Below are 15273 nucleotides of genomic sequence, written 5' to 3'. Positions count from 1 at the left end.
AAACAGGTGGTGCTGGCAAAACTGGACAGCTACATGTAGAAGAATGAAACTGGACCATTGTCTAACCACATATACAAAAGTAAACTCAAAATGGATCAAAGACCTGAATGTAAGCCATGAAACCATTAAACTCTTGGAAGAAAACATAGTCAAAAACCTCTTAGACATAAACATGAGTGACCTCTTCTTGAACATATCTCCCCGGGCAAGGAAAACAACAGCAAAAATGAGTAAGTGGGACTATATTAAGCTGAAAAGCTTCTGTACAGCAAAAGACACCATCAATAGAACAAGAAGGATCCCTACAGTATGGGAGAATATATTTGAAAATGACACATCCAATAAAGGCTTGACGTCCAGAATATATAAGGAGCTCACACGCCTCAACAAACAAAAAACAAATAACCCAATTAAAAAATGGGCAGAGGAACTGAACAGACAGTTCTCCAAAAAAGAAATACAGATGGCCAACAAACACATGAAAAGATGCTCCACATCACCAATTGTCAGAGAAATGCAAATTAAAACTACAATGAGGTATCACCTCACACCAGTAAGGATGGATGCAATCCAGAAGACAAACAACAACAAATGTTGGCGAGGCTGTGGAGAAAGGGGAACCCTCCTACACTGCTGGTGGGAATGTAAGTTAGTTCAACCATTGTGGAAAGCAGTATGGAGGTACATCAAAATGCTCAAAACAGACTTACCATTTGACCCAGGAATTGCACTCCTAGGAATTTACCCTAAGAATGCAGCAATCAAGTATGAGAAAGATCAGTGCACCCCTATGTTTATGGCAGCACTATTTACAATAGCCAAGAATTGGAAGCAACCTAAATGTCCATCGATAGATGAATGGATAAAGAAGATGTGGTACATATACACAATGGAATACTACTCAGCCATAAGAAAAGGGCAAATCCAATCATTTGCAGTAACATGGATGGAGCTGGAGGGTATTATGCTCAGTGAAACAAGCCAAGCGGAGAAAGAGAAATACCAAATGATTTCACTTATATCTGGAATATAAAAACAAAGGAAAAACTGAAGGAACAAAATAGCACCAGAATCACAGAACTCAAGAATGGACTAACAGGTACCAAAGGGAAAGGGACTGGGGAGGATGGGTGGGTAGGGAGGGATAAGGGGGGGAAGAAGTAGGGGGGTATTAATATTAACATGCATGGGGGTGTAGGAGAAAAGGGAGGGCTGTGCAACACAGAGAAGGCAAGTAGTGATTCTACAACATTTTGCTATGCTGATGGACAGTGACTGTAAAGGGGTTTATAGGGGAGACCTGGTATAGGGGAGAGCCTAGTAAACATAATATTCGTCATGTAAGTGTAGATTAGTGATACCAAAAAAAAAAAAAAGGGCAGTTCCTGTGTGGAGACCTCCAATGTGTTATACACAGGTTATAAAGGGCATATAAAAGTGCAGGCAAAGGGTCTGTTTGCATTTATAAAGAAGATCAAAGCCTAATTGGGCTACCCCGAAAATGAACTAAGATACGATATGAAAGAGAACTTCCAACATCAGCACTCTCTGGAAGACTCATGCCAGAAGATGATCATCAAAAAACCCCAACAAAGATCCACGCACTGCTACAGCTATGGATGCACTCATCCCACCAGCTCCTGGACTTGCCATGGGAATGAAGGAGATATCTAAGCTGGCCTGTGCATACAGTAAAACAACAAATTTGACTGGATCTATACTGTTGGAACTCAACCAAGAATTAGGAGAAGTGCAAATTGTAGCGCTCCAAAATATTACAACTACAGACTATTTACTGTTAAAAGAACATACGGCATGTGAACAGTCCCCAGGAATGGGTTGTTTTAATTTGTCTGATTTCTCTCAGACTGTTCAAGTTCAGTTGGACAATATCCACCATATCATAGATAAGTTTTCACAAATGCCTAAGGTGCCTAACTGGTTTTCTTGGTTTCACTGGAGATGGCTGGTAATTACAGATATGCTTTGGTTATGTAACTATACTCCTATTATGTTAATGTGTGTGCGCAATTTAAGTAGTAGCTTAAAACCTATACATGCTGAAGTTACTCTACAAGAAGATATGTCAAAGAAATAATCAATCTTCCCATGTTTTCTCCCGCCTGCTACTTCTATAGCTTTTCTTCTTCCTTCCTAATTACAACCCTTAAATAGAATTCATGCCTCATATCAATTTTACCAAGTATCATAATTCTTCCAAGTGGTAAAGATACCTCAAGACAAATGCTGGGCATAGAAGCTATAGGGTATAAATATGCAAAGAAATAAAAAGCTAACCATTTCAAACAATAAGGCTTCTCTCTCACTTACCAACTTTACATTTCCCTGTATGGCCCTGGAAGATGACTGGTTAGCCAGAGACGGGTAAGATTCCTCAAGGGAGGAACAACCTAAGACAGGCACAGTCACAGGGGGGTCATCAGGTGAGAAATTGGGGATCAACAGAGGTGAGGCTTAGAACCTCACCCGCCCCCCGTTCTGAGAGAAATCTGCATACGTGGATGTTTTATTGCACTTGTCTAGCTTGGATTAACACATAGTCTACAGGCACACACCTGATCATCTACATTTGCTCTCTTACAACACTAAACTATGTTTTCTACCTTTATCTTGTATCTACCTACCATTTCAGCATTTTATTAAAAATAATAATAATAAAGAGAGAAATGTGGTATCCACATATAAATCAAGTATAAAAATCAAATGAGTATTCATATTTGAACTGACTCTTTATAGTTCATAATGCATGAGCAAAACCGAAAGTTTCTGTGATGACTGCCCTTGTACTGTTCACCATGTAACTTATTCATTATGTAAGAATTTGTTCTCCATGTAAGAACTTGTTTGTTATGACTCAGAAGATTGGAGACTGATGAAAATTAGGCTTGGGGTGGAGTAATGATTGTGCATTGAGCATTGACTCCCCTATACAGAATTTTATTGTCGTTAACAACCATTTGATCAATAAATATGAGAGATGCCCTCACCAAAAAAAAAAGGACAGACTTCCAATGGTAAAATAAATAAGTAACTGGGATGTAATGTATAGCATAAGGAATATAGTCAAGATATTGTAACAGCTTGGTAGGTTGATAGCTGGAACCTAGAATTATGTATATAAATGTTTTATCACTGTGTTGTACACTTGAAACTAATGTAATGTAATACTGTGTGTCAACTACCCTTCAATAAAAAATAATTATCTTAAAAAAAAAACAAGATTCATCATTTCAGGAATAAAGATGGAGGCATGAGAGGTGAGACAGAGGCTTCCTCTGAAAATCACATGTAATATGAAAATATAGTTAATACAACTAATCCTGAAAAAGAAACAGGAAAGAAGGCTGTGCGTGACTGCATACATCTGGAGAATAGCACAGACCTCATGGAACAGGGCAACATACCAAAGCCATGATCTGGTAGGACAGAAGCCCTTACCCCACCCCAGCTCACCAGCAGGAGGAAGAGAAATGGAGGGGAGAGTGGGTGGAGGCCTAGGACTGCTGAACACCCAGCCTTGAATATCTGTGCTGGGAGCACAAATATACACTGCATGGAGCTCTGGAGGTGAGTGGGGTTAGAAAGCTAAGACAGGTGGAATACTTGGAGAGACTGAGATTCCAGCCACTTGTGGAAAACAGGGATCCACATGTGGCTTCTCTGGGACAAAACAAAAGTGGGCAGACTGAGAGACTTCCTAACAGCAAGAGGGGTGCTAAACAGACAAAGATGGTACAAAGCTTGCTGTTCAGGAGAAAGGACAGATAGACAAAATTGTCCAGGCATACTATGCCAAACCGGTTGGGAACTTTCAGGAGCTACAGGCACTCCATCCCTCTAGCTGGCCACATAGCTCTGAGGCACCCCACCATGATATGTAGCATGCTCAGTGAAATAAGCCCGGCAGGGAAAGACAAGTACAAAATTATTTCACTCATCTGTGGAGCAAAAGAACAAAGCAAAAACTGAAGGAACAAAACAGCAGCAGATTCACAGATCCCAAGCAACATATCCCGGCAACAGATCACAAACTGACAGGCTCCGCCCTGGTGTCAGGCCAGCCAGAGAGAGGCCCAACCTATGGCAGCTACAAACACAGAGCATAGAGGCTTGCACCTGTGTGATCATCCCACTGGTACTGATGGTGGAGAGAGGCACAGCAGGTGGGAAGCAGGAAACAGATCTTTCCTCCCCCCAGACACCAAGGATGCTCCCCTGCAACCACCAACATTGCTCCAGGGACTGAGCAGCTACAGAGAGTAGAGCTTTGGAACAGTAGAGGGCCCCACAGATAAATATGAAATTTCAAAGGAACCAGGTTCAAACCAAAATCCCAAAAACACCAGAAAGAGAGCCAAGAGAAATTGAACTCACCAGTCTACCAGTAAGAGATTTCAAAATAAAAATCATAAACTTGCTCACAGAGGTTCAGAAAAATATTCAAGAACTCAGAGATGAACTCAGGACTGAGATTCAATCATTAATGAATTCAATATCTGAAATGAAACACAATGGAGGGATTTAAAAGCAGATTTGATATAGTAGAGGAGACAGCAAATGGAATAGAAATTAGAGATGAGGAATACAAAGAAGCTGAGGCACAGAGAGAAAAAACGATCTCTGGGAATGAAAGAATATTGAGAGAACTGTGTGATCAATCCAAAGAGAACAATATTCACATTATAGGAGTACCAGGAGAAGAAGAAGAGAGAAAAAGTGATAGCAGGTGTTTTTGAGGAGGCAATTACTGAAAACTTCCCCAGTCTGGGGAAGGAGATAGTCTCAAAGGCCATGGAGGTGCATAGACCTTCCAATACAAGGGACCCAAGGAAGACAACACCAAGACATATGATAATTTAAATGGCAAATATCAAGGATAAGGACAGAGTATAAAAAGCAGACAGAGAAAAAAATGATCACATACAAAGGAAAAAACATTAGGCTATCATCAGACTTCTGAACAGAAACCTTACAGGCCAGAAGGGATTGGCATGATATATTTAATGCAATGAAACAGCAGGGCCTCAAATGAAGACTACTCTACCTAGCAAGATAATCATTTGAATTTAAAGGAGGAATTAAACAATTTTCAGATAAGCAAAAGCTGAGAGAACTTTCCTCCAACAAACCACCTCTACAGTGTATTTTGGAGGGACTGCTATAGATGGAAGTGTCCCTAAGCCAAAATAGCTGTCATGAGAGTAAATACAATCATAGTAAAGAAAGTAGAACAATTACTAGGCAGATGCAAAATCAAATCAACTACTATGAAAGTGAGTCAAGGGATAGATAAAGAGTACAGAATATGATACCTAATATATAAAGAAAGGAGAAGAAAGAAAAAGGAGGAAAAAAAAGAACCTTTACATTTTGTAATAGCACACTAAGTGAGATAAATTAGACTGTTAGATAGTAAGGAAGTTACCCTTGAACGTTTGGTAACCACAAATCTAAAGCTTGCAATGACAATAAGTACATACCTATCGATAATCACCTTAAATGTAAATGGTCTGAGTGCACCAATCAAAAGACATAGAGTCACTAAATGGATACAAAAGCAGATGGGGAGGGGCTCAAGATGGCGACATGAGTAGGGCAGCAGAAATCTCCTCTAAAAACCATATATATTGTTGAAAAAACAACAAATACAACTATCCCTAAATGAGTGACCAGAAGATACAGTACAACAGCCAGGCTACAACTACATCTGCAAGAATTCAGTATCTCACGAAAAGGGTAGCATACAAAGCCATGACCCAGCAAGACCTGAGAACTGCCCACACCCCAGATCAATGGCAGGAGGAAATGAATCAGAGTGGGGATGGACTGGAAGCACAGGATCACTAAATAACCACTCATGGTGATCTGCACCAGGAGCAAAGACACAAATTGCATGGTGTACTGGATATTAGAGGAACTAAAAAGTAAAATCCGAGATGGAGACTGCAAGCAGGTACCCAGATCTGGCTCCCATGGGACAAAAAAAAAGTGCGTGCATTTTAAAAGTCTTAAAGGGACAAGGGCTTAACAGATCAATACAATTGTCCCAGCACACTCAGCACAGCAGGCTGGGAATCTAAAGGAACTTCAGGCACCCTAACCCTGGTTGAGGGTAACTCAACCACAAAGCCCCTCATGGCAATAAGCAGCCTGCCATTCATTCCCCCCAGCTGACACTGCAAGCAAACAGGCTGACCGCCACAGCTGCAGAGCAGCCAGAGAATACCCTGCCCACAGGAACCACACAGAGTCTTCTCCTGGCACACAGCTAACCGGAACAGACCCATAAGCTGCTGCCGGCGCAGAACTGCCTAGCACAGAGGAAGCCGGAGCAAGGTCTGGAAGGCACAAACAGATGCTGTTCTCGCAGAAGAAGACACCTGGCGCATCGGTGATACCGGCAGTGCCCTGGGCTATCCCGAGGGACACCCCACTCATGGCATCTAAGGAGATGATCCCAGAGACTGCTCCCAGTGTGTGAGAAAATGGCATAGGCAGCAGAAGCTGGAGCAAGGTCCAGAAGGCACAAAGGGGCAACGTGCTCACAGGAGAACAAACCCAGCATGACTGTGACCCCCCTAAGTGCCCGAGGCTATCACGAGGGCTGCCCCGCCCACAGCAGCTCAGGAGAATTATCGCAGAGTTTGTTCTCCCAGCTGACCGATGCACCACCTGTATGCAACCACTTCTATCACCATGAAAGGGCAGAAGAATCTGGTCCAGTCAAAAATCACTCAGACAACCCCAGAGACAGGGCCCCGTGAGATACATATAACCAATCTTAGTGTAAAAGAATTCAAAATAAAAGTCATAACCATGCTGATAGACCTGCAGAGAAAAATGCAACAGCTAAGGCATGAAGTCTGGAGGGATATAACAGAAATGAAACAATCAAAAGAAGGTCTTAAGAGCAGACTGGAAGAGGTGCAAGAGACTGTTAATAGAATACAAATCAGAGAGCAGGAATACAGAGAAGCTAAGGCAGTGAGAGATAAAAGGATCTGCAGGAATGAAAGAATATTAAGAGAACTATGTGACCAATCCAAATGGAACTACATTCACATTAAAGGGGTACAAGAAGAAGAAGAGAGAATAATTGCTGAAAACTTCTCCAAGCTGGGGAAGGAAACAGTCTCACAAACCATGGAAGCCCACAGATCTACCAACACAAGGGAACCAAGGAGGACAACACCAAAACATATAATAATTAAAATGCAAAGATAAAACAGGAGAGGGTATTAAAGGCATCCAGAGAAAGACAAAAGATTACCTACAAAGGAACACCCATCAGGCTATCATCAGACTTCTCAACAGAAACCTTACAGGCCAGAAGAGAATGGCGTGATATATTTAATGCAAAGAAACAGAATGGCCTTGAAACAAGAATAATGTATCCAGTACGATTATCATTTAAATTTGAAGGATGGATTAAACAATTTCCAGACAAGCAAAAGTTGAGGGAATTTGCCTCCCACAAACCACCTCTACAGGGTATTTTAGAGGGACTGCTCTAGATGGAAGGACTTCTAAGGCTAAATAGGTGTCACCAGAGAAAATAAAATCACAACAAAGAAAACAAAATAACCAAATACTATCTAAAGGCAAAAAATAAAATCAACTACTCACAAAAGCAGTCAAAGGAAACACAAAAGAGTACAGAATAAAACAACTAACATATAAAAAATGGAGGAGGAGGAATAAGAAGGGAGAGAAATAAAGAATCACCAGACAGTGTTTATAACAGCTCAATAAGTGAGTTAAGTTAGACAGTAAGATACTAAAGAAGCTAACCTTGAACCTTTGGTAACCACGAATCTAAAGTGTGCAATGGCAATAAGTACACATCTTTCAATAATCACCCTAAATGTAAATGGACTGAATGCACCAATCAAAAGACACAGAGTAATAGAATGGATAAAAAAAGCAAGAGCCATCTATATGCTGCTTACAAGAGACACACCTCAAACCCAAAGATATACACAGATTAAAAGTCAAGGGATGGAAAAAGATACTACAAGCCAACAGGGTGAAAAAAGCAGGTGTTGCAGTACTAGTATCAGACAAAATAGACTTCAAAACAAAAAAAGTAACAAGAGATAAAAGAAGAACATTAATAATGAAAAAGGCAGTCCAACAAGAGGATATAACCATTATAAATATATATGCACCCAATATAGGAGCACCAACATATGTGAACAAATTCTAACAGAATTAGAGGAGGAAATAGAATGCAATACATTCATTTTGGGAGACTTTAACACACCACTCACTCCAAAGGACAGATCCAACAGACAGAAAATAAGTAAGGACACAGAGGCACTGAACAACAAACTAGAACAGATGGACCTAACAGACATCTACAGAACTTGACACCCAAAAGCAGCAGGATACACATTTTTCCCAAGTGCACATGGAACATTTTCCAGAATAGACCACATACTATGCCACAAACAGAGCCTCAGTAAATTTAGAAAGATTGACGTTCTACCAACCAACTTCTCAGATTAGAAAAGGTATAATATTAGAAATAAATTGTACAAAGAAAGTAAAAAGGCTCACAAACACATGGAGGCTTAAAAACATGCTCCTAATTAATCAGTGGATCAATGACCAGATTAAAACAGAGAAAAAGCAATATATCGAGACAAATGAAAACAGTAGCACAACAACCCAACTTCTGTGGAACACAGTGAAGGCACTTCTAAGAGGAAAGTACATAGCAATCCAGGCCTATTTAAAGAATGAAGAACAAACCCAAATGAATAGTCTAAATTCACAATTATAAAAACTGGAAAAAGAAGAACAAATGAGGCCCAAAGTGGGTAGAAGGAGAGACATAACAAAGATCAGAGAAGAAATAAATAAAATTGAGAAGAATACAATAGAAAAACTAAATGAAACTAAGAGCTGGTTCTTTGAGAGAATAAACAAAATAGATAAACCCCTAGCGAGACTTATTAAGAGAAAAAGAGAATCTACACTCACAAACAGAATCAGAAATGAGGAAGGAAAATCATGATGGACAGCACAGAAATGCAAAGAATTATTAGAGAATACTATGAAAATCTATATGCCAGCAAACTGGATGATGTAGAAGAAATGGACAACTTTCTAGAAAAATACAACCTTCAAAGGCTGACCCAGTAAGAAACAGAAAATCTAAACAGACCAATTACCAGCAACAAAATTGAATTAGTAATCAAAAAACTATCCAAGAACAAAAACCCAGGCCAGATGGATTCACCACTGAATTTTATCAGACATTTAGAAAAGACATAATACCCATTCTCCTTAAAGTTTTCCAAAAAATAGAAGAGGAGGGAATACTCCCAAACTCATTCTATGAAGCCAACATCACCCTAATACCAAAATCAGGCAAAGATCCCACAAAAAAAGAAAACTACAGACCAATGTCCCTCATGAATATAGATGCCAAAATGCTCAACAAAATATTAGCAAAACGAATTCAAAAATACATCAAGAGGATCATACACCATGATCAAGTGGGAATCATCTCAGGGATGCAAGGATAGTACAACATTCGAAAATCCATCAACATCATCCACCACATCAACAAAAAGGACAAAAATCACATGATCATCTCCACAGATGCTGAAAAAGCATTCAACAAAATTCAAAACCCATTCATGATAAAATCTCTCAACATAATGGGTATAGAGGGCAAGAACTTCAACATAAAAAAGGCCATATATGACAAACACACAGCCAACATAATACTTAACAGTGAGAAGCTGAAAGTTTATCCCCTAAGATCAGGAACAAGACAAGGATGCACACATCTCCCCACTTTTATTCAACATAGTACAAGACATCCTAGCCATGGCAATCAAGCAAAACAAAGAAATACAAGGCATCCAGATTAGTAAAGAAGCAGTCAAACTGTCACTATTTGCAGATGACATGATATATTACATTAAAAACCTCTAAAGACTACACTGCAAACAATGACTAATTTATCTGAATTCAGCAAAGTTGCAGGATACAAAATTAATATATAGAAATCTGTTGTATTCCTATACACTAACGATGAACAAGCAGAAAGAGAAATGAGGAAAACAATTCCATTCACAACTGCATCACAAAGAATAAAATATCCAGAAATAATCCTAACCAATGAAGTGAAAGACCTATACCCTGAAAACTACAAGAAACTCTTACAAGAAATTAAACAGGACACTAACAAACGGAAATTCATCCCATGCTCTTGGCTAGGAAGAATTAATATTGTCAAAATGGCCATCCTGCCTAAAGTAATATACAGATTCAACACAATCCCTATCACAATACCAACAACATTCTTCAAAGAACTGGAATAAACAGTTCTAAAATTCATATGGAACCACAAAAGACGCCAAACAGCCAATGCAATCCTGAGAAGGAAGAATAAAGCAGGGGAGGACCTTGCTCCCCAACTTCAAGCTCTACTACAAAGCCACATTAATCAAGAAAATTTGGTACTGGCACAAGAACAGACCCATAGACAAGTGGAACAGAACAGAGAGTCCCAATATTAACCCAATATATATATAGTCAATTAATATACAATAAAAGAGTCATGGATATACAATGGGGAAATGATATCCTCTCAAAAGCTGGTGTCGGCAAAACTGGACAGCTACAAGTAAGAGAATGAGACTAGATCATTGTCTAACCCCATACACAAAAGTAAATTCGAAATGGATCAAAGACCTGAATGTAAGTCATGAAACCATAAAACTCTTTGGAAAAAACAGAGGCAAAAATCTCTTGGACATAAACATGAGCAACTTCTTCATGAACATATCTCCCCAGGCAAGGAAAACAAAAGCAAAAATGAACAAGTGGGACTATATCAAGCTGAAAAGCTTCTATACAGCAAAGGACACCATCAACAGAATAAAAAGGCATCCTACAGTAAGGGAGAATATATTCATAAATGAAATATCTGATTAAGAGTTGACATCCAAAATACATAAAGAGCTCACGCACCTCAACAAACAAAAAGCAAATAATCCAATTAAAAAATGGACAGAGGATCTGAACAGACACTTCGCCAAAAAAGAAATTCAGATGGCCAACAGGCACATGAAAAGATGCTCCACATTGCTAATCATCAAAGAAGTGCAAATTAAAACCACAATGAGATATCACCTCATGCCAGTTAAGATGGCCATCATAGGAAAGAATAGGAACAACAAATGCTGGTGAGGATGTGGAGAAAGGGGAACCCTCCTACACTGCTGGTGGGAATGTAAACTAGTTCAACCATTGTGGAAAGCAATATGGAGGTTCCACAAAAAACTAAAAATAGAAAGACTATTTGCCCCAGGAATTCCACCCCTAAGAATTTACCCAAATAAAACAACTTCTCAGGTTCAAAAAGACTTACGCACCCTTATGTTTATCGCAGCACTGTTTACAATAGCTGAGATATGAAAGCAACCTGAGTGTCCATCAGTAGATGAATGGATAAAGAAGATGTAGTACATATATACAATGGAATACTATTCAGCCTTAAGAAAGCAACAAATCCTAGCATTTGCAACAACATGGATGGAGTTGGAGGGTATTATGCTCAATGAAATAAGTCAGGCAGAGAAAGACAAATACCAAATGATTTCCCTCATTTGTGGAGTAATGAAGCAAAACTGAAGGAACAAAATAGCAGCAGACTCACAGACTCCAAGAAGGGACTAGTGGTTACCAAAGGGGAGGGGTAGGGGAGCGCAGGTGGGGAAGGAGGGAGAAGGGGATTGTGGGGTATCATGATTGGTGCACATGGTGTGTGGGGGGTCATGGGGAAGACAGTGTATCTCAGAGAGGTCCAACAAGTACTCTGTGGCATCCTACTACACTAATGGACAGTGACTGCCTTGTGGTATGGGGGGAACTCAATAATAAGGGTGAATGTATTAACCATATTGTTTTTCTTGTGAAACCGTCATGAGAGTGTATATCAATGATACCTTAATTTAAAAATGTAATAGCAAAAGACAAACTCTGGGGGAATTCTTGTTTATAACTAATTTTTTCACTCACATCAACTGGAAATTGATGTCAAATTCTTATAATCATCAAGGCAATAAAATGTACCCCCCCCCCAAAAAAAAACTAGAGAGATCCTCACTCCTTTGGGTAAATTAACTGTTTAACTGTTTACAGGAGCTTGAAAGAGACAATCTTTTAAATTCCTTTTCTTTTCCTCCCCATGAAAGCCATGAAATATATCTAATGGAAAAAATTATAGCAAAAGGACAGAGGCTGAATGGATCTGGTAACTGAAGAAAGAGCTGGAAAAATGAAAAAAAAAGATGTGAAAACTGGGTCAGAGAGGAGACAAGCTAGAGGAAAAGAAAGAGGAAATACAAAAAAGAAGGAAAGAAAAAGACAGGACTAGAAAGACTCAAGGTGGAAAACATGAGAGAAAATTCCCTAACTTGGAATACGATTTTACATGCTCTAAACATGGAACAAATTCTGGCTTTGAGCAGGAAAACATCTTCTGGGAGGAAAAATTCCATCCCCAACACCGTGGGAAGGATGGGAAAGGGAGAAAATAATGAAGAATGACCCAATCCTCACCACAGGAGAAACTGAAAACAGGATTTATTGTGTTTTTATGAAAGACAAGCCCTATCAGGAAGAGACTATGTGAGGCCAGGCTCAGAGAGCCAGATAGGCCCCCAGGTTCAGGAAGGAGCAAAGAGCCTAACATGGACTCAAGGCTGTGAGATTCCAAAAGAAAGGAAATTCCAATGCTTTGACCAGAAGAAAGGTGGAGTCTTTGCCAACTTCACAGTTCCATAACTGCCCCTGTCTTCTGCCATTTTCTTTCACCCTTCAGTCAGAAGAGATGTGAGCAGGATATATACAAACATCTCAGCATTGAGTGAACCCATTCTTGAAGGCTTCTCCCAACTGCCCAACCTCTGAGGCTTGCTCTTCTCTCTCTTTCTCATCATCTACCTGCTCACCATGGCAGGCAATCTCCTCATTGTGGAGCTTGTCTCAGTTGATGCCACCCTCCAGTCCCCCATGCATTTCTTCCTTTGAATCCTCTCAGCTCTGGAGATTGGCTACACATCTGTCACTGTCCCTTTGCTGCTTCACCAACTCCTCACTTGTCAACTCCACATTCCTTACTCTGGCTGTGCTCTCCAGATGTTCTTCTTTTCCATTTTTGTGCCACTGAGAGTTGCCTCCTGGAAGCCATGGTCTATGACCATTGTGCAGCCATTTGCGAACCCCTTTGCTACCCCCTTCTGCTAAGCCATCAGGTGTGTCTATGCCTAGCTGGGTCAGTATGCGCCTGTGGAGCAACAGGGCCTGGGCCATACCTCTGTCATCTTCTCCTTGCCCATTGTGGCCCTAATGCCATCTCACACTTCTGTGAGATCCAGGCCACGGTGCAGCTGTTATGTAGAGACACCTCACTCAACAAACTGCAGACAATCCTGGCTGCTGGCCTCATGATCCTGATCGGCCTCATCCTGGGCTCCTATGGCTGTGTCCTGACTACTATCTTCTAGATCCCATCTGCTGCTGGCCGCCACAAGGCCTTCTCCATCTGCTCCTCCCACCTGGTGTGGTTTATCTCTTCTATCTACACCTTTTTATCTTTATCTTTATCTTTCTTAATCTTTATCTTTACCTTATCTTTGTCTACATCTGACCTAAGGCCAGCTATGATCCAGTCACTGGCCCTCTGCGCTCTGTCTTCTATGCCGTGGTCACCCCCATCCTCAATCCCATCATCTATAGCCTGCAGAACACTAATGTCAAGGCTGCCCTAAAGAAAACCATCCAGGCGGAGCCAACATGGCGGCGTGAGTAGGACAGTGGGAATCTCCTCCCAAAAACATATATACTTTTGAAAATACAACAAACACAACTAGCCCTAAAAGAGAGACCAGAAGACGCAGGACAGTGGCCAGACTGCAGCTACACCAGCGAGAACCCAGCGACTGGTGAAAGGGGTAAGATACAAGCCCCGGCCCGGCGGGACCCGAGCGCCCCTCCCCCCAGCTCCCGGCGGGAGAACAATAGGCAGAGCGGGAGGGAGACGGAGCCCAGGACTGCCGAACACCCAGCCCCAGCCATCCGGGCCAGAGCGCAGACACAGTACATGCCCAGGGGGCCCTGGATACTGGGGGAACAGGGAGTAAGACCTCTGAGCGGGTGCTGAAGCTGATGCCCCTGTGACAAAGAAAAGCGGGGGCTTTTTGAAAGTCTTAAAGGGACAGGGACTTAACAGCTTGACGGAAACAACCCAGGTCACAGTACAGCAGTTGGAAATTACAGGGAAAACCGGGTGCACTAACCCCCTGGGCAACAGCTCTGAGACCCCTCACGGAGGCAAACAGTCAAGCAGCCCCCCCATCCATCACCCCACCGGGCGCTGCGAAAGCAGAGAAGCAGCCTGAGACAAATTCCGCCCACAGAAAGGGAAATTTCTCCCACCCGGCCAGGCAAGACACAAAGACCCACTCTACACGCAATTACCCAACACAAGCCACTAGGGGTCGCAGTTGCCCCAGTAAAGAAAGGCCAGTAGCAAGTGAAAATTTTGGCCCTCCCAGCTGACAGTCAATAGCACCTGTGAACAAGAAAAGCAAAAAAATATGATTCAGACAAGACTAACCCAGACAGCTTCAGCATCTGCTACATCTTCCCCTGAGAAGGAATCTGGGGAGATAGATTTAGCCAGTCTACCTGAAAAAGAATTCAAAACAAAAGTCATAACCATGCTGATGGACTTGCAGAGAAATATGCAAGAACTAAGGAAGGAGAATTCAGAAATAAAACAAGCTCTGGAAGGACTTCAAAACAGAATGGACGAGATGCAAGAGACCATTAATGGACTAGAAAACAGAGAACAGGAACGCAGAGAAGCTGATGCAGAGAGAGATAAAAGGATCTCCAGGAATGAAAGAATTTTAAGAGAGCTGAGTGATCAATATAAAAGGAATAATATAAGAATCATAGGCATTCCAGAAGAAGTAGAGAGAGAAAAGGGGATAGAAAATGTCTTTGAAGAAATAATTGCTGAAAATTTCCCCAAACTAGGGGAAGAAATGGCCTCTCAGACCACAGAGGTACACAGAACTCCCATGACAAGGGATCCAAGGAGGGCAACACCAAGACACATAATAATTAAAATGGCAAAGATCAAAGACAAGGACAAAGTATTACAAGCAGCCAGAGAGAAAAAAAAGGTTACCTACAAAGGAAAACCCATCAGGCTATCATCAG

At 41.1% G+C, this 15273-nt stretch overlaps 1 protein-coding gene across 1 annotated transcript in view; it reads left to right on the top strand.

Annotated features, from left to right (window-relative positions):
• The first annotated feature begins 5957 nt into the window (after positions 1-5957).
• The window catches only part of LOC118924113 (olfactory receptor 10C1), a 43515-nt gene continuing 34199 nt past the window's right edge, over positions 5958-15273 (top strand). Inside the window, 6 exon segments of the mRNA XM_057493879.1 lie at positions 5958-6009; positions 12866-13201; positions 13204-13342; positions 13344-13378; positions 13381-13626; positions 13662-13847. Coding sequence (XP_057349862.1) covers positions 5958-6009; positions 12866-13201; positions 13204-13342; positions 13344-13378; positions 13381-13626; positions 13662-13847 — 994 coding nt within the window.

Source organism: Manis pentadactyla, chromosome 16 (assembly GCF_030020395.1).
Source record: "Manis pentadactyla isolate mManPen7 chromosome 16, mManPen7.hap1, whole genome shotgun sequence".
Lineage (NCBI taxonomy): Eukaryota > Metazoa > Chordata > Mammalia > Pholidota > Manidae > Manis > Manis pentadactyla.
The sequence above is the reverse complement of the archived record's forward strand: the minus strand, read 5'-3'. Positions and strand labels throughout refer to the sequence as shown.